Source organism: Choloepus didactylus, chromosome 13 (genome assembly GCF_015220235.1).
Source record: "Choloepus didactylus isolate mChoDid1 chromosome 13, mChoDid1.pri, whole genome shotgun sequence".
Taxonomy (NCBI): Eukaryota; Metazoa; Chordata; class Mammalia; order Pilosa; family Megalonychidae; genus Choloepus; species Choloepus didactylus.
In genome coordinates, this window is record NC_051319.1 from 72795388 (window position 1) to 72816411 (window position 21024).

Below are 21024 nucleotides of genomic sequence, written 5' to 3' on the forward strand. Positions count from 1 at the left end.
ATTTTCTCCTTTAAATTTCTGAGTTCCTGTTTGGGTTTTAGAATTTATTTTTGCTCCTTTTATCTATTCACTCTTAAACTCATTAAAACTTCCTCTAACCTTATTAGTTAATTTATGTTTTCTTGTATCATTTCTCTCTCTCTCACTCTTTCTTTTTAACTATATGATACCATCTATATGACGTGGAAAATACAAAACTATAAGGATAAAAAAACAGATTGGTGGTTTTTAAGGGCTAGGGATTAGAAGAGTAGATCGACTCCAAAGGGGCATAAAGGTACTTTCTGAGGTGATGGAAATGTTCTGTCTTAATGTAGATAACAGTACACAAGATGAATTTTATTATATATAAATTATATCTCACTTAATGTCAAACACTCACAAACATACATGCATGTCTCTAATGATTTAGGAGGCAGAACTGATACAACTTGGTGCTGAATTATGACTGAGAGAGAAAAACTACTGCTAACTTTCAGGTTTTGGGGGGTATGAAAAGGTATCTTTTCATCTTGTAATAAAGGCATTCACTTTGACTGCAGAATAGCTGGCAAGGATACATGTCCAGAGTTTGTCCAGTCTTAAAATTAATCTCTCTTGTAAGGTAGGAGTTGTACAGAATGCTCCCGAGGAAGGAAGATATAAGGACGGTTGTAAGCAGGGCAGCTACAGAGAGAGCCGTGGTCCTGCAGCAGCAGATCTCTACTCATACTAGGAGGAATTGCAGGACAAAGTGTTCTAGCCCCACCTCAGGTTGGCCAGCCAGTATGTAGGTATACTGTAGATGCTAACATAATAGTTCTTCAGAAGCTTCTCCAGAATCTTGGCAAAGATACAGGGACCAATTGTATACAGCTCATCTTCTACATAAAAGTAAAGCATTGGACTTTCTGAGCGTACCTGACTCTCAATCTGTGTACTAGGTATGTAACAAACCTCTCTTCTTCCATAAGATACTTCTTTTGGAGAGAGGCAGGATGTGGGGAGCCCAACACCACATGGGTAACCATAAGTGGTCCCAGAGCCATGGCACAGTTCTTTATTTTATTTTTGTTTTTTGTTTTTTTAATTCTGAGACACTGATGCCACAGCAATGACCTTATTTCTAGCTTGCCTTAGAAAGGTTGCCTTATTTCTAGCTTGCATCTGCCTACAAACTTCTCTTAACAGAGCAATGCTGACTTTCCTAAAACACCTGAATCTGGGAATTTCAGGAGAACTACAATCTAAAATGCTTTTCTCAGAAAATAATGACTCTATCTTTACAGATCTGTGCCTACATGGTAGCCCCTAACTACATGTGTCTATTAAGCATATGAAATGTGGCTAGTCTGAATTCAGATGTGCTCTGGCATTCTAAAACTGTTAAAAAAAAAATTGTAGAGTAACTCATTCATGGATTTAAAATATTGGTTAAAATTCTGAAATGATAATATTTCTGATATAATGGGTTAAACAAAATATATTATTAAAATTCATTTCACCTGTTTCTTTTTACTTTTTTAATGTGGCTACTAGAAAATTTAAACTTATGTATGTGGCTTGCAATATTTCTGTTGGACAGCACTGGAACAGACAGCACATATGAATTCCTAAATAAACTAACACCCTCAATATCATGCATTTGCTAGTCATTTTATTAAAATTATTTTCTGTGTTATACCTATGATCACTGACAAAATCAACCAGGACAAAAAGGACCACACCCAGGGAACTGTCCCATATATCTTTTACTAAAGGAAGCACCACAGAAGTTCGACTGTCAGGATCCTGAACACTCTCTGCACTGTCCTGAACCTAACTTGCTTTCAAGCTCAACAGGACTATGTAAAGATTCTCTTAGTGTGGGGGTCTTCCTAGAGACCTCTCTTGATCACAAACATCAGTGAAAAGCTCAGTAAGTTTGGCATTATTCCTACTGGGTTTTTAAAAATGGAGAAGTCCATAAATATACTATTTAGTTCATGTTATACTATAATAATAGAGCCTTTACAATACAAAAGCAACACTAATTTTCTTCATGATTTCTACCTACAAAAGACATATAGAGTTAAGTATAACAATATCAGCATTTTTATAAGTCTGTTTGGTTGTTTCAAGAACTTTTTTTCTTTTTTAACCAAAGCAAGCATTATATATTAATATGGATTTACCTGGATATAAGAAATTAAAGAGAATACTATATCCATACCATGCTGGACCATACTTTTCATCTTTAAAAGATAGATATGTCTTTATTAAGCTTGCAAATCTGAAACAATATATATAACATCTTTTTCTAAAGACTCTGTGCATAAATTTCATACCCTAATTAAAAGATGCATAACTATCTAAGGAACAAGTACAGGACCATCTGACAAAATTAAAAAGTCATACCATAATGAACTGGTTGCTATGCATCCTAGCCACCACCTGGTAGTGTCAATTTTTCTTTTAGGCCATTCTCTACATTCTTAACATACCTACGTACATTCTACATAGGTGTATAGTGATATTCCATTGTGGTATTAATTTTCATTTTCCTAATGGCTAATGATGTTGAACACCATTCCATAATTCTTCAGAAGCTTCTCCAGAATCTTGGCAAAGATACAGGGACCAATTGTATACAGCTCATCTTCTACATACAAGTAAAGCATTGGACTTTCTGAGTGTACATCTATATACATCCTCTTCAGTAAAGTTCAGGTCTTTTGCAAATTTTCTGAATGAATTTGTTTTTTAACTATATTTTTATAAGTATATTTATAATGTATTTATTTTGTTTATAAAAAATTAAACAATAAAATTAATAAAATGAAATAAAATAAAGCAATTTATTTATATGAAAAAAAAAAAAGTCATACCATAGCATACAAACTCCTAAGATATTACCTGATAGATGTCAGATAGACTGCTACTCCCAGAGTCACTGGCGATGCTACAACCAGACTGACTAGAAGTTACATGAGTCACCCGTGGATGAGGATTGTCTGTTAGGTGCATCTTGGTAAGATCGGCTGGAAGCTAAAGAAAAAAAAAATTACAATTGTTATAAATATCAAACTTTACCTGTTTTCAAGAGTTCTTGATACCTCGTAATTTTGTAATAATTTTTGTTTTATATACATTATTATACAACTTCATTTCTAACCTAAATTCTTCATTCTTAGCAAAAAGCCTTTGAAGTAAGAATCAAAGTAGTAATTTCTGAAACTACTGGGCAAGTCTACAGCAGGGAGCCCACTGAAGAGTTTTAAAAAGAGAATGCTTTTACTATTGGTATTTCAAAGGCAAAACTTGGCCTCTCTTTTCCACCAAATAAAAATATATTACTATATCAGCTATTTCCACTGTAAAGGGTAGGAATGCTAGACTCACACACATGTACACACGTGCACATGTGCGCATGCACCACTGATACAAAATGCCTGTTAATACCAGAATAAAACAGCAACATCACTGATTAACATACAGCATCTGGCAGGGAGACTTAAGAAAAATAATAATCACATTCAATATTTGAAAAATTTCACAAGCAGCTTTGCACTGCACTTTAATATTGTGTTGGTCTCTGAAAAAGTTATTAGGAATCACTGTGAATCATTCCCACAAAAATTAATGTATGCAGGAATGCAAAAAGGAAATGACCCTCCTCCACTTTAGTATGGTCAAACTCTTATTGGGGAGGCAGAGTGTACAATCATTCATACCATAAAACAAAACAACTATTTCATAAAATAAATGTCATAGTAGTTAAGACATTTAACTCTAGTGTGCCACAATGGTAAGAGAAAATTTTACATAGACAGTATGGTTACAATATTTTTGAAATAATTTTTCTGCAAGTTGTTTTTCAGTAACTTTAAGAGAAATCAATTTAATTTTTAAATGGGGGTTCTCACTGCTTTTGTATAGGAAAACATTAACGAAACACAAACTTAACAGTGAAAACTAAGCACACTGTAAAGAAGAAAATGGTTCGAGTCTGAACTATGTTATGTTACTGTAACTATAAAAATTACACACAAAACATTGCACCATGAACTTCCTTTTCAGATAATGGTAGGTTAAGGTAATTAAGATGCATTCTCTAAGAAAAACAACTGGAAAAAATATATAAACACGTACATACAGACACACACACACACACAATCTGGACTTTGAGGTTGCCTGCCTCCTAAGAGCATTCTCTGATTTCTAACGAAGAGGCCAACAGGTTAAAAAGCACTTCTGATAGTCACTGGTTAAAGGGACAAAAGTTAAATTCCAAGACCTAGCATGTAAGGGCCATGCTTTGGATTGGGACACTCTAGGAGTCAGTGTGGAGCAAAAGCAAATTGACATCATTTTAGAATCATTTCAATTCCTAATCCTGCATTAAGGTTATATGGAATTAGTTGTGATTCTAGGTCAACAGCTAGAAGCAAACACAAATCTTCACTGTAACAAAATAATGTTATTTAAGGTCTCAAGTTGTTAAAAAAAATTTCCATACATGATATCCATCACTCAATCAAATAAAAGTAGGAGACAAATGACACTGGTAAAAACTAAGAGAAATAATAGACTTCAGAAACCAATGAAGAGGAAATTACAAATACCGGAGTTACTAGAATTATTAGAAGACAGAGTTCCTAAAATAACTGCTTAATATGTACTAGGGGTTCACAATCAGAAGGAGCCAAGAGCAGCTTAGAGTGACATTTTGGAGAGCAGCTGACAAGAGACATTTGAGAGATGGCTGCTGAAAGCAGACTTTTGCTAACACTTGGGAGATGCTAGCCCAGTGTTTGCTCTGGAGAAACTAAAAGAGGACAAAACGCCCCAAGAACAACATTTTGAAGTACGCACAAGAGCTGAGAGAGGAGCTGGAATACAACCTGGGATCAGCAGATACCAGCCACGTGACTTCCCAGCTAACAGAAGTTTTCCAGACACAATTGGCCTTCGTTTGGTGAAGGTATACTCGTGTTGATGCCTTAATATGGACATTTTCTTAGCCCTCAGACTGTAAATTTGGAACCATTTACACCCCCTTTATAAAACCCAATCCATTTCTGGTATTTTGCATAACAACAGCATAAGCAAACTGGCAGATGGTGTAGATACCTTAATATCAAATAAAGTAGACTCGGACGTAAAAGCAATAATAGAGACAAAAGGGGACGTTACATACCGATGAAAGATTAAAGACCTCATGCATGTGCACCTGACGACATAGTCTTGAAATATGTAAGGCAAAAGGGACAACAATGAAAGGATAAGTAGATAAACCTCCAATTATACTGGGAGATTCTAACACAGATCTCTCAGTAATAGAATGGGGAGATAAAAAAATATACAGAAGATGTGAACATTATTATTTGACCTAAAGTGTATATACACAGAACACTTCAACAAACTACTGAGGAATATTCAACATGAAACATAAAAAAAAGATTTATGAAAACTAATAAGGCAAATCTCAACAAATTTCAAAAGACTGAAACGAATCAGAGAATATTCTGTGGTCATAGCTCAAATAGTGAAATAAAAATAAAAGAAAAGTTAACTAGAGAATTATTATGTATTGGAAACCTATAAAATAAACTTCTAAATAGACCAAAGGTTAAAGAAATCACAAGGAAAATGAGCATATATTTAAACAGAATAAAAATGAAAATGCTGCATATTAAAGCCTGCAGGCTAAGTGAAAAAAAGAGAAGGCAAAAGTAACATATCTGATGTGAAAATGGAGAAATCAGTACAGATTCTGCAGAAATCTAAAAGAACACAAGAGAATATTATGAGTGCTCTGCCAGTAAATATGAAAACAGGTGTGATGGTTAAGTTCTTGTGTCATTGGAAAGGTTCTGGTGTCCAGTTGTCTGGTCAAACAAGTACTGGCCTATTACTTTGAAGATATTTCACGGATTTAAATCATCAGTCGGCTTACTGCCTTTAGCAATGAGAAGCCTCATCCAATTAGTTGAAGACCTTAAAAGGAGAACTGATGATTTCAGCAGTGAGAAAGAATTTTTATCCTACTCAGCTAGCCAGCTTCTCTTGGGAAATTTATTGAAAACCTTTATTGGAATTCTCAGCTTGTGGCCTGCCCTACAGGCAGCTTGCCAATCCCCACAGTCACATAAGCCAATTACTATAATAAACCTTATAATATTTATATTTTCTCTATATCTATCTATCTGTCAATACCTCCTATGAGTTCTGTTTCCCTAGAACCCAATAACATGAGGCTAAGTGAACTCCTAAATTAAAGCATCAGCAAGGCGACACCTTCCCTCAAAAGAGTGTGGCATTTTAGGGCAGGCTGCCAGCAGTCCTTGGTCCTTGGCTTTTCTATCACATGGCAATGCATATGGTAGCTTCTCCTGGCTTTTCTGTGTCACTTTCACTCTGCCTAAAAAGGACTCTGGAATTTGCATTAAAGCCCAAGACGATTCAGTGGGGCCACACCTCAACTGAAGTAACACCTTGAAAAGATTTTATTTACAATGGGTCTACATCCACCAGAATGCTACAGTTTGTTGTGAGCCAATAAATTCTCATTGTTTAAGCCAATTAATCGTATGGACAAATTTCTAGAAAATATAACTTAGCCGAGAAAGAGAAAAGTAGCGCCAGACAGCCAAAAACTGACCTGGCCCTATCCATTAGGCTTTGATGATAGTACGCCTATCACTCACAGCTAGACCTTGGTGCTTCTCCTGTTAACTAATCTCACACCACCAACATCAGACAGGCCACTCTAGATTGAGATGAAGTGAGACAAAAAAATAAAACCACTCTGTAATCTTGCCTAAGCCAAGACAAAAACAAGGTCACTGTGAAAACCACAAAAATATCAAATATCCTCTTATTCTGGCTAATCTGAGTGACTACTACTTTACTAATTAAAGCTTTAACCTCATTTAATCTTTCCTCCTTCTAGAAAAGATTAAGATGTTCGATAACAAAATCGTTTTTGCCTCCTGACAGCATCTAAACCAGAGAAAGGAAGAAACAGAAAATCTGAAAAATCCCAAAACTATGAAAGGAATAAAAGCCATAATTAAATACCATTCCAGAATGAAAACCCCCAGCCTAAATAATGTACTGGGAAATTCTGCAAATATTTTTATAGAAAATAATTCTCCCAAACTTTTAAAGGAAAAGTACATCCAATCTTAAATTAACTCTATCAATGTGTAGAAAAAAGATATATGCTGCCCTATGTGTGTTGTGATAGAGACAGGTATAGTTTACTTAAGAACATAAATGCAAATATCTTTAAAAAATAACAAGAAACTGAATCCAGCAATAGATAAAAGATACTAAATCTTGACCGTGTAAAGTTCATATCAGGATTAGAAAGGTTAACATTTGAAAATTGTTCAATATAATTAATTAATGATAATTAATAAAACGAAAAAAATTCAACATTCATTTAAGATAAAAACCCCCAGGAAACTAGGAATTTCACTAATCTAATAAAAGAGTATCTACAAAAAAAAATCTATAGCAAATACCCAGCTTAATAGTGAATTATTAAGAGTATTTTCCAGAGACTGGTATATTAACAAGGATGCCTACTATCAGCAACTCTATTCATCACTGTATTGCATCTCCTAGACACTGCAATAAGGAAAGAAAAATAAAAACCAAAGGACTGGAAAGGAAAAACCAGAACTGTCATTATTTGTAGACAGTATGCGTGTTCAGAGAAAATTCAGAAGAATCTAATTTTAATTAACAACAATTTAACAAGATCACTAGATACAAGATCAACATATAAAGGTTACCTATAACTCCTAAATACCATTTAAAAAAACACAGGTGAAAATAAAATTTTAAAAGGATCCATATAAACTAGCACAACACAAACATCAAACACCCAGGAAGAAATCTAGCAAAAGATGAGCAATTCACCTACGTAGAAAAGAATTCCTTATCTATGAATTAGAAGTTTTCCCAAGATGATCCATAGATTCAATGCAAAACCAATCATGTCCAAGAGGATTTTTTCTTCTGATAATTCATAAACTAATCCTAAAATTGTTATTAAAATTTTGAGGTCCCAAAACAGACAAGATAAACCTGGAAAAAGATAAGATAGGGTAGGTAGCTGCTTGACCAGACAGCAAAATCCATTATGAAGCAACAAAAATTAAGACAGCGTGGTGCTGGTGGAAGGAGAGACAAAAAGAATACAGACAGTGCTAAATAGACCTAAATACACACAGAACATTCAATAGAAAAGATGGCAATGCAAAGAAACGGGAAAGAAAAGTCTTTATAAATTGTGTTGAGTCAAATGGCTATCTATATTGAAAGAAAATAAAAAAATTTGACTCTTACCCTTAAATCATATACACAATTAAATTTCTGGTCAATTGTAGACCTAAATGTGAAATATGAAACAACAAGGTGTCTGAAAGATAATATGTAAGAACAGCTTTATCACCCTGGGGTATGGCTATATACATACATTTAAACTGGACAAACAAAAACTAACTATAAAGGAACAGTAAGATAACTTGGATTACATTAAATTAAGAATTTGTACTCATCAAAAAACACGTTCAACAAAGTTAAAAAGTAAGCCACAACCAGAATGAGGTATGAACATTCCCAGGCTAAAATTAAAAAGACTAATAATAAGAAGTGTTGGTAAAGATGTGGAGCAACTGGAACTCTCATACGCTGAGAATGGGAAAGTAAACTGGTATAGCCACTATTGGCAAAGAGTTGGCAGTTTCTTATAAAGTTAAGATACAAATACCATCAGATTCTACTCCCAGTTATTTACCAAAAGGAAGACATATGTCTCCAGAAACCTGTATGTGAATGCTTACAGTGGTTTTATTCAGAATTGTCCAAACCTGGAAACAATGGAAATGTCCATCAGCTGGTGAATGGAAAAACAAATTTTGGTACATTCACACAACGGAATATTACACAGCAACATACAGGGTAAACTACTAACACATGCCGCAACACGGCTAAACCTCTAAAGCATTACATTAATGAAAGAAGCTGATTCCATTTAAAAGACATTCTAGAAAAAAAAAAAACAAAATTACGGGAACAGAAAACATGTCAGTGGTTGCCAAGGGTTCATGGTGGGGGAACACAATGACTTTGAAGAGGCTTATGGGAACTTTTATAAGCGATGTAAATATTCTATATCTTAATTGTAGTGGTCATTACATAAATGAATGCAGTTGTAGAGAACCATAGAACCTTATGCTTTAAAAAGGTGAATGTAGCTGCATATAAACTATGCTACAAAAAATCATGATTAAAAATAAAAAGAAAATCAAGTCACAGAATAGATATTTGTAATACATGAATCAATAAGGCTCATATGCAGGATATGTTAAAACATAAACTTCTAAAAATTAAGAGACAGATGGTCTAAAAGAGAAATGGGTAAGAGATTTAAATAGGTACTTTCCAAAAGAGAATATCCAAATGACCTATAAACATTTGAAATTAACAGGGAAATTCAAATTAAAATCACAAAGAAATACCACTAAATACTTACCAATACACATAAAATTAGAGAATGTTAATATTGCCAACTATTGGTTAAGTATAGCAACCAATGTGAACTCTTACATAATGTTAGCACGAGTGTAAACTGGGCCACACAGTTTGCTAAGTAGTCTGGTATTATCTATTAAATCTACACAAACTATGACATAGCATCTTCTGTTCTAGAAGACATACTCAATAGAAACGTGTGCACGTATGTGCCAGGAGACATGTACAAGAATGTTGTTATCATTACTTGTAATGGCAACAAAAATGCCCACCAGAGTAGAACAGGTAAGTAATTTCTGGTATTTTCAAACAATGGAATACTATACAGCAATGACAACGAATACATTATAGCTATAAAGAAGAAAATGCACAAAAGCCAAGGCATAAAAGAATCCAAGTTGAGTGATTCCATTTATAGTATATAAAATTTAGTTCAGGCAAAACTCAAGCATGGTTTAGAAGCTCTTTGAAAAGGAAAAGGAGATAGTGATTGGAAGATGGTAAGAGAAGGGTTTCTTTGCTGCTGGCAGTGCTCTATTTCTTGACTTGGGTGGTGGTTTTCTGTGTGTTTACTTTGTGTTAATTCAATGAGCTGTACACCTAGGTTTTGTGTACTTTTATGTACTTGAACCGTATTTCATAGTGACAGCAAACCAAAGACTAAAGTGAAAAAACTCATTAATAAATCATCTGAAGTTAAAATATAAATATATACATTGATATATTCACATACTCATATATAGATAAAAACAAAAATGAAAAATAAAATGAAAAAGCTGTTTGTTGAGGTTGCAGGGTGACTGGTTTATTGATTCTTACCCTTTTTTGTAAACTTTCTGTAAGAGTTTTATTTTAACAAAAAACGTTTTGTGATCTCTAAAAGTGACTTTTAAAAATTATACACTATTCATATTATGACCTTCAGCAGAATAACAATTAAAATGGGATGCAAAAGTTCAAAATAATTTTCCTTTCATTTACAAGAAAATTTGATGTTTGGCATATTTATCCCTGAACCTCTACCTCTCTCTTAGACTTTAACTTTGGCTGTTTCCAGCACAAAGTAAGCTTGCAAATTGTGAAAGGCTGGTTTTCTGCAATACTTGGCTGAAGTGAAAACTATTATAGCTTAATATTTAGATAGAAAGCATATTGAACAGCCAGAGAACATCAAAAGATTTTTGCTTCTTAAACAATGGTATTCTAAAGTGCTCTTTATGTCAGAAATGTAAATCACATTGATTAATGTTCAATTCCATTTTCTTGTTCAGAAACTGTAACTGGTTACAATAATAAAAAAATATGAGTGTGACTACGCCTCAGCTCAAAGATCTTTCTTCCTATAAGTTTCTTTCGTTTTTAAAAAAATCTCATCTATGAATGAAGTAGATGGGAAAGGCACACACTGAAGATTATTTTTAGATGCCAGATGTTTGGCAGTATGTCAGGGATGGGAGATGTAATATACCTCAAGATTCCTACAGAATTCAGATGGCCAAGGAGAAGATCATCCATAAAAGTAATGCAATGAATGGAGGCCAATTAAGTCTACAAATAGGCTTGGTAGTGACATTTACAATTGTACTCAACAATCTTCCTCCTCACTAGACCCTAAAAGGCATTACAGGCATTATGATTAATTAATTATAATTAATCCTACACTCTTAAACAATCAATGGGTCCAAAAAGAAACTGCAAGAAAATCAGTAAGTATCTTGAGATGAATGAAAACAACTAAAGAAAATATAAAATCTATGGCATTCAATGAAGACAGTGGTAAGAGGGAAATTTATAGCCCTACACACCTATATTAAAAAAAAAAAAAGCTAAAACCAAAGACTGAACACTGCACACCTAGAAGAACTAGAGAAAGAACTGCAAACTAATCCCAAAGCAAGCAGAAGGAAAGAAAGAACTAAGATTAGAGTAGAAAAAATGAAATTAAGACTAAAAAAAAAAGAGAACAGAGTGTTAACAAAACCAAAAGTTGGTTCTTTGAGAAGATCAGTAAAATTGACAAATCGCTAGCTAGAATGACAAAGGAAAAAAGAGAGAAAATGTGTACCAGTTTGTATATATTATAACCCCGAGAAAAAGCCATGTTCTTTGATTCAATCTTGTGGGGGGCAGACATATTAGTGTTAACAAAGTAGGAATGTTTGGATTAGGTTGTTTCCATGGAGATGTGCCCCACCCAACTGTAGGTGATAACTCTGATTAGATAATTTCCATGGAGGTGTGGCCCTGCCCATTCAGCATGGGCCTTGATTAGTTCACTGGAGCCCTATAAAAGCTCAGACAGCAGAAGTGGGCTTGTTACAGTGAAGAGGGACACTTTGAAGAACGCACAGGAGCTGAGAGAGGAGATGCAGATGAAAGACAGTTTGAAGACAGCCGCTGAAAGCAGGCTTTTGTTCCAGAGAAGTTAAGAGAGGACAAAACACCCCAAGAGAGACTAAGAGTGACATTTTTGAGGAACTGCAGCCTAGAGAGGAACATCCTGGGAGAAAGCCATTTGAGACCAGAGACAAGAACTCTGGTCTCAAAATACCTCATGAGATATTGGGATTAGGTTGTTTCCATGGAGATGTGACCCACCAACATGAGTGACACCTTTGGTTAGGGTGTGATCTCTGATTGAATGTTTCCATGGAGGTGTGGCCCCACCCATTCTGTGTGGGCCTTGATTAGTTCACTGGAGTCTTATAAAGGGGCTCACAAACAAAGGATCTCAGAGCTGCAGTCTAGAAAGACATTTTGAAGACAGCCATTGAAAACTGATGCTTTGGAGAATACCATTTTGAAACACAACCTGGGAGCAAGCAGATGCCAGCCACATGCCTTCCCAGCTAACAGAGGTTTTCCAGACACCATTGGCCTTTCTCCAGTGAAGGTACCCTATTGTTCATGCCTTAACTTGGACACTTTTATGGCCTTAAGACTGTAAATTTGTAATCAAATAAACCCCCTTTATAAAAGCCAATCCATTTCTGGTGTTTTGCAAAACGGCAGCATTAGCAAACTGGAACAGCCACATTAACAAACGAAAGGGGAAAAACCACATGATGTAAAGAAGGCATTTGACAAACTCCAGCATCCTTTTTGATTAAAACACTTCAAAAGCTAGGAACAGAAGTAAACATATGCAACATTAAAAAGGGCATCCTTGGATGATTAACATCTCACTTGATGGTGAAAGACGGAAAGCTTTCTCTCTAAGATCTGGAACAAGAAAAGGATGCCCACTGACACCACTGTTATTAAGCACTGTACTGGAAGTTCTAGCAAGAGCAATTTGGCAAAACAAAGAATAAAATGTACACAAATTGGAAAGGAAGAAATAAAACTGTCAGTATTTGCAGATGATTTGACCTTATGTTTGGAAAATCCTGAGAAACTGACCAAAGCAACTTGAGCTAATAATCAAATTCAGCAGAGTGATGGGATACAAGATTAATCCATATAAGTCAGTAACGTTCCTATATGATAGTAATGACATAACAGAAGACGCATTCAAGAAAAAATTCCAATTCACATTAACACTTAAAAAATCAAGTACCTAAGAAAAAACTTAACCAAGGATGTAAAACACCTCAAATCAGAAAATTACAAAATGTTACTAAAAGAAATCAAAGGGATCTAATTAGGTGGAAAGATATTCCGTGTTCATGGACAGGAAGGCTAAACATCAATGAGATGTCAATTCTACCAAAACTAATCTACAGATTCAAAGCAATTCCGATCAAAATTCCAACAACCTACTTTGCAGACTTGGAAAAGTGAGTTATCAAATTCATTTGTAAGGGAAAGGGGCCATGAATTGCCAAAAACATTCTAAGAAAGAAGAACAAAGTGGGTGGTCTTATATTTCCAGATTTTAAAGCCTACTATAAAGCCACAGTGGTCAGAACAGCATGGTATCGGCACAAAGACAGACATATCAATCAATGGAATTGAATACAGAGTTCAAAAACAGACCCCTGGATAGAAAGTCAACTGATTTATGATGAGGTCCACAAGTCCAATGAACTGGGACAGAACAGTCTCTTCAACAAATAGTGCTGGGAAAACTGGATATCCATATCCAAAAGAATAAAAGAGGACCCCTACCTCAAACCCTATACAAAAATTAACTCAAAGAGGATCAAAGACCTCAATATAAGAGTACTATAAAACTCTTAGAAGATAATACAGGGAAACATTTTTAAGACCTAATAATAGGAGATAGCTTCTTAGACCTTATAGACAAAGTACAAGCAATAAAATAAAATAAAGATAAATGGGAACTCCTCAAAATCAAAGGCTTCTGAACCTCAAGAGTTTGTCAAAACTGTGAAGAAGCAGCCAACTCAATGGGAAAACATATTTGGAAACCATATATCTGATAAGACACCGATATCATGTACATATAAAGAAATCCTACAACTTAATGACAACAGTATAAACAACCCAATGATAAAATGGGCAAAAGACATAAAAAGGCATTTTTCTGAAGAGGAAATACAAATGGCCAAAACACAAGAAAAAATGTTCAGCTTCGCTAGCTTAGGGAAATGTAAATCAAAACCACAATGATGTACCATCTCACATCAATAAGGAAGGCTATCATTAAACACAATGGAAGCAACAAATGCTGAAGAGGATGTGGAGAAACCGGAGCTCTTATTCATTGCGGGTGGGAATGCATAACGGTACAGACACTGTGGAAGACAGTTTGGTGGTTCCTCAGAAAACAAGACATCGAGCTACCCTACTGCCTGGCAATGCTACTTCTTGGTATATAACCAGAAGATCTGAAAGCTGCGACACGAACAGGTATTTACACACTGATTGTTCATAGAAGCATTGTTCACAATTGCCAAGAGATGGAAACAATCCAAGTGTCCTTCAACAAATAAGTGGATAAACAAAATGTGGTATATTCATATGATGGAATACTATGCAGCAGTAAGAAGGAACATGGCCCCAAAACATACGGCAACAAGGATGAACCTTGAAGATACAATGCTGAGTGAAATAAATCAAACACAAAGGGAGAGATATTGTACGTTACCATTACCATGACTCCCTGAAAAACGTAAAACTAGTGTCTTATAATGTAGAATATGTAAGACCTAAGAGATAGACAGAAGCTAGTGAAGGGAGAATGATAACATAATATGCACAGATAAGTTAATGAAGGTGAATTTAAAGGTATGGGAATGGACAGGGGTGATGATTCTTGTTAATGGGATTGTAAGTATCAGAGTTGCACTGAAGGTGAACAGAGTTGAAAGGGGTTGTTTAAAGGCATGTATCACACAGATTAGTACTACAAACATAAATAAGTACTTGCATCATATACTTCTAAGTTATGACATTGGTAGAAAGAGTTAACAATAAGTGGTATGTGGGAAAAACTACCTATGGCATACTACAGACTATAATTAAGAGGAATACCTTACTAGTACCACACTAAATACTAGGGATGAATAAATAAGGGTTGCTAAGAGCTTTGGGGTTTTTTGGGTAATGAGAATTGTTGAAAATGGAGATTGATAAGGATTATACAATTAATTGATGATAATGGGTGATACTGTTTATTGTGGAGAGAACATATGCTGTGTGAAATTAGGAATCCCCTATTTAATAAGTCAAGCCCTTGATTCTGAGGATTGCTCTTGTGAAACTTATGTTTGTAAAGGGCAGGCTAAGCCAACCTATAATTATGCCTAGAAGTCACATCCAGAGAATTGCTTATGTTGCTCAGATGTGGCCTGCCTTTCTCTAAGCCCAACTCTGCAAATAAATTCATGACCCTCTCACTGGACAAGGGACAGGATCCCCAGATGAGTGAGTCTCCCTAGTGATGTGGGACATGCATTCCGGAAATAAGCCTGACCTTGGCATTAAGGGATTGACAATGCTTTTTTGACCAAAAGGGGGTAAAGAAACGCAACAAAATAAGGTTTCTGTGGCTAAGAGATTTCAAATAAGAGTCGAGAGCTGTCCTGGAAGTTACTCCTATGCAAGCTTCTGCTAGATATGCAAACAGTAATAGTATGACAAACCAAAATCAAGAGTAGTCCTGAATACCCTAAAGAATACCTTGGTACCTTGTATTAGTTAGGGTTCTCTAGGGAAACAGAATCAACAAGAGATAACTATAAATATAAGATTTTATAAAAGTGTCTCACGTAAATGTGGGTACGCACGAGTCCAAATTCCGTAGGGCAGGCAGTAAACTGGCAACTCCAATGAAGATGTTCAATGAACTCCTCAGGCAGTGAACTGGCAACTTCAATGATTGTGTTCAATGAACTCCGCAGGAAAATGACTGGCAGCTTCGATGAACACATCAGGAAATGCTTCACTGGTTAGCCAAAGAGGAAGTGAAGGTCCTCCGTCTCGCTTAACAGTCCTCAACTGATTGGATTAAATCTAGCTGTCTGCATTCTCATTGTGAAAGACATGCCCTTCACTGATGTAATCAGTCATGACTGTAGCCAACTGACTGATGATTTAATAAACCAGCCACAAATGTTCTTGCAGTAACGGTTAGGCCAGTGCTTGCTTGACCAGACACCTGAGTACTATCACCTGGCCAAGTTGACACATGAACCTAACCATTACAGTACCCATCTGAGACGCTATAAAAGTTTCACTCACTAAGTTTATTCTCCAGAAACTTAAATCCTCCAGAGTCCCCAAACCCAAAGGCAACAGCTTCTTCAAGAACACCAACCAGTTGCATTCACTTTTCCTATAATGTCAACATCCCTTTTCAACATGAACAAGTTAGGGTGGTCACTGCCTAGACATCCTCAAAGATCAGGAAAGGGATTAAACTATAGGAAGAAGTAGCAACAGATAAGATAGAATTTAACAAAGGATTATGAATACTGAATTTTTATTTTATTTTTCTTATTTGCTAGGGTATTAGAATAGCTAGAAGGAAAGGCCTGAAATGGTGGAACTGTAACCCATAACATTCTTCAAAATTTCCTATATAACTGCTTGTTAAAGCGTACTTTGAAAGTTATCTTTTTGCATGTATGTACATATGCATATATGTATAGTATGCATTTTTTTTACTTCACAATAAGGAAATAACTGAATTTGTGGAACTGTAACCCATAATATTCTTTGAAAATTGCTCTATAGCTGCTCATTAAACTGTACATTGAAAGTTATCACCTTTCTGCATATACATTTCACAATAAGGAAATAACTGAAACTGTGTAACTATAACCCATAATATTCTTTGAAATTTGCTCTCTACCTACTTATTAAATCAAACTTTGAAAGTTATCACTTTTATGTATTTATGTTATATTCTACAATAACAAAATTAAAGAATTAAACTCTAGAATATAGGTTACCACAGGTAGAGAATGGGGAATTTAAATGCTCAATTTGTGCAGAATATCTATTTAGATTGATTGTAAAGTTTGGGAAATGAATGGTGATGATGGTAACCCATTATTGTTAATGTAATTAACAGCACTGAATTATATAGGTGAATGTGATTAAAAGAGGAAATTTTCGGTCATATATGTTACTAGAATAAAAAATTAAATGATAAAACATAGGACTACATAACACAATGAACCTTATCATAGATGATGGAATCTAGTATATAGTACAAGTATAATAAGAGTACTCTTTCATGAATTCTAACAAATGTGTGACACTAATGCAAGGTACTAATATTAGGGTGGTATATGGGAAAAATACACCTAATGTAATTATGGACAATAGTTAACAGTAGTATTTTAATAATCTTTTATCAAAGAGGACCCCTACCTCACCCTACACAAAAATTAACTCAAAGTGGATCAAAGATCTCAATATAACAGACAGTACCATAAAACTCCTAGGAGATAATGTAGGGAAACATCTTCAAGACCTTGTATGAGGCGGCCACTTCCTAGACTTTACACCCAAAGCACAAGCAACAAAAGAAAAAAACAGACAAATGGGAACTCCTCAAGCTTAGAAGTTTCTGTACCTCAAAGGAATTTGTCAAAAAGGTGAAGAGACAGCCAACTCAATGGGAAAAAATTTTTGGAAACCATGTATCTAAAAAAAGACTGATATCTTACATATATAAAGAAATCCTACAACTCAATGACAATAGTATTAGACAGTCCAATTATAAAATGGGCAAAAGATATGAAAAGACAGTTCTCTGAAGAGGAAACACAAATGGCCAAGAAACACATGAAAAAATGTTCAGCTTCACTAGCTATTAGAGAGATGCAAATTAAGACCACAATGAGATACCATCTCACACCAATTAGAATGGCTGCCATTAAACAAACAGGAAACTACAAATGCTGGAGAGAATGTAGAGAAATGGGAACTCTTATTCATTGTTGGTGGGACTATATAATGGTTCAGCCACTCTGGAAGTCAGTCTGGCAGTTCCTTAGAAAACTAGATATGGAGTTACCCTTCGATCCAGTGATGGCTCGGTATATACCCGGAAGATCTGAAAGCAGTGACACGAACGGACACCTGCACACCAATGTTCATAGCAGCATTATTCATGGTTGCCAAGAGATGGAAACAACCCAAATGTCCTTCAACAGATGAGTGGATAAATAAAATGTAGTACACACACACGATGGAATACTACACGGTTGTTAAGAAGGAACGATGTTGTGAAACATATGACAACATGGATGAACCTTGAAGACATAATGCTGAGAGAAATAAGCCAGGCACAAAAGGAGAAATATTAAATGCCACCACTAATGTGAACATTGAAAAATGTAAAACAAATGGATTATAATGTAGAATGTAGGGGAACTAGCGATAGAGAGCAATTAAGGAAGGGGGAATGATAACCCAATAAGAACAGATAAGCTATCGTGGATAAATTTAACGTTCTGGGAATGCCCAGGAATGACTATGGTCTGTTAATTTCTGATGGGTATGGTAGGAACAAATTCACAGAATTGTTGCTATATTAGGTTATTTTCTTGGGGTAGAGTAGGGACATGTTAGAAGTAAAGTAGTTATCTTAAGTTAGTTGTCTTTTTCTTACTCCCTTGTTATGGTTTGTTTGAAATGTTTTATTGTATGTTTTAAAAAAATTTTTTTACATAGTTGATTAAAAAAAAAGAGTTAATTAAAAAAAAAAAAGAAAAAATATACAGATGACTGCTGATGTGCTCACAGACATAGGGGACTGCTGGTTTCATGGGCTGAGCCCTCTACCACAGGATTTGCCCTTGGCAAGACTGTTGCTGCAAAGGAGAGGCTAGGCCTCCCTATAATTGTGCCTAAGAGCCTCCTCCCAAATGCCTCTTTGTTGCTCAGATGTGGCCCTCTTTCTCTAGCTAAGCCGACTTGGCAGGTGAAATCACTGCCCTCCCCCCTACGTGGAATCAGACACCCAGGAGAGTGAATCTCCTTGGCAACATGGAATATGACTCCCAGGGAGGAATCTAGACCCGGCATCATGGGATGGAGAACATCTTCTTGACCAAAACAGGGATGTGAAAGGAAATGAACTAAGCTTCAGTGGCAGAGAGATTCCAAAAGGAGCCGAGAGGTCACTCTGACGGGCACTCTTATGCACAATATAAACAATCCTTTTTAGGTTCTAATGAATTGGAATAGCTAGCAGTAAATACCTTAAACTATCAAACTACAACTCAGTACCCATGAATCTTGAAGACGATAATATAAAAATGTAGCTTATGAGGGGTAACAATGTGATTGGGAAAGCCTTATGGACCACACTCCCCTTTGTCTAGTTTATGGATGGATGAGCAGAAAAATGGGGGAAGGAAAAAAAAAAGGGCACCCAGTGTTCTTTTTTACTTTAATTGTTCTTTTTCACTTTAATTTTTATTCTCATTTTTTTTGTGTGTGTGGTAAACGTCAAAAATTAATTTTGGTGATGAATGCACAACTATATAATGGTACTGTAAACAATTGAATGTACGCTTTGTTTTGTTTGACTGCATGGTATGTGAATATCTCAATAAAATGAATAAAAATAATCTTTCATCAACTGTAACAAAGGTAACTACTGTTAAAAAGAAATAGTAAATGTCAAAAATTAATTTTGGTGATGAATGCACAACTATATAATGGTACTGTAAACAATTGAATGTATGCTTTGTTTTGTATTGACTGCATGGTATGTGAATATATCTCAATAAAATGAATAAAAAATAATCTTTCATCAACTGTAACAAAGGTAACTACTGTTAAAAAGAAATAGTACAATTATAAAAAAATGCTACCATCATTTGTAACAACCGTTCCACATCAGTGCAAGGTGTTGATGGTGGGGTAGTATATGGGAATCCTGTATTTTATGTATGGTTGTTTTGTAAACCCACAACTCCTCTAATAAAAACCTAAAAAAAAAAAGAAAAAAAAAAACCCATACATACTAATTTTTCCCCACTGGTTTGACAAAAGGAAACCTGGATAACACAAAGTATGGGTAAGGCTATGGAAGCAAAAAATATTCTCATAAAGTGCTAGTGGGAAGAATATGAATTGGTGTAGCTAGTTTGGGGAGCAGCCACTTTGAGGAGCAATTGCACTTAAAAAAATACATACACACACACCCTATGACCCTCTTTGGGTACCCACCCTGAAGAAGCACACACGTGTGCAAGAACATGTGTATAAGGACATTCACTACAAACAATATTTGTAATAATTTAAAGAAAAAAGAAACCATGATAGGGAGACTAGCCAAAGTGTTTACTATTCCAAGAGATGAAGCTCATGGATATGCTGTGAAAAGGGTTTCATGGTTGAGTAAACTTGTTATAATGTATGCCCCTTTTAGCTCTTTATACCAAACATAAACATATTAATTGAGGGTCCAAGAAGTCCCACAGCAAAGAAATCTGTGTCTCATAGCATTCTCTAAAAGTATTTTTCCCGATATTCTTATTAACATCCTGTCGATGTAAGTATTAATGCTTTGGGACAATCTCATCTATTCAACCAAGAGATATTTATAGGGAAATTACAGCTAGTCAGAATATGGCATATGCTTCGGGTGGAGGGGAGATGACTGGATTATGCAGGCATAAATAAGTGTAATATTACATGAATGTTCAAAGTTCTACTCATATTTTAAAAACAATGTTTAAGAACAACCTGCACAACTAAGAAATGATAGTAGGGAAATGCCTCTTTTAATTGAAACTCTGCTACCTGAAATATTTTGTCCCTTAAGACCCACACCCGTACTTTATTTCCTTTAAGAGAAATTGTAAGAGCTCTGTAAGCATGAAATAATATTTATTAACCCTAAAAATAATGCTTTAAACTTGAACAATTTCTTAGTAAAACAGAATTTTTCAGAGATCACTGTGAAATTACAAGCTGCATTCTTACTTCTTCCTTTTTAAAGCATAACCCACGCAATCATAAAACCATCCTGCCAATCCAGAAATCACTTATCCATTAAACTAAAAATGACCAAGAAATAAAGATGATTCCTGGGGATAATACAAAGTCGAGAAGTTCCTGTCTGCTGCTCATAAGAAAGCAGGT

At 35.2% G+C, this 21024-nt stretch overlaps 1 protein-coding gene across 4 annotated transcripts in view; it reads right to left on the bottom strand.

Annotated features, from left to right (window-relative positions):
• Positions 1–21024, bottom strand: part of RAPGEF6 (Rap guanine nucleotide exchange factor 6) — a 279739-nt gene that overhangs the window by 97458 nt on the left and 161257 nt on the right. For all 4 annotated transcript variants that reach the window (XM_037802240.1, XM_037802242.1, XM_037802243.1 and 1 more), the window contains one exon: positions 2875–3006. In XM_037802240.1, coding sequence (XP_037658168.1) covers positions 2875–3006 — 132 coding nt within the window. The remainder of the gene's footprint in view (positions 1–2874; positions 3007–21024) is intronic.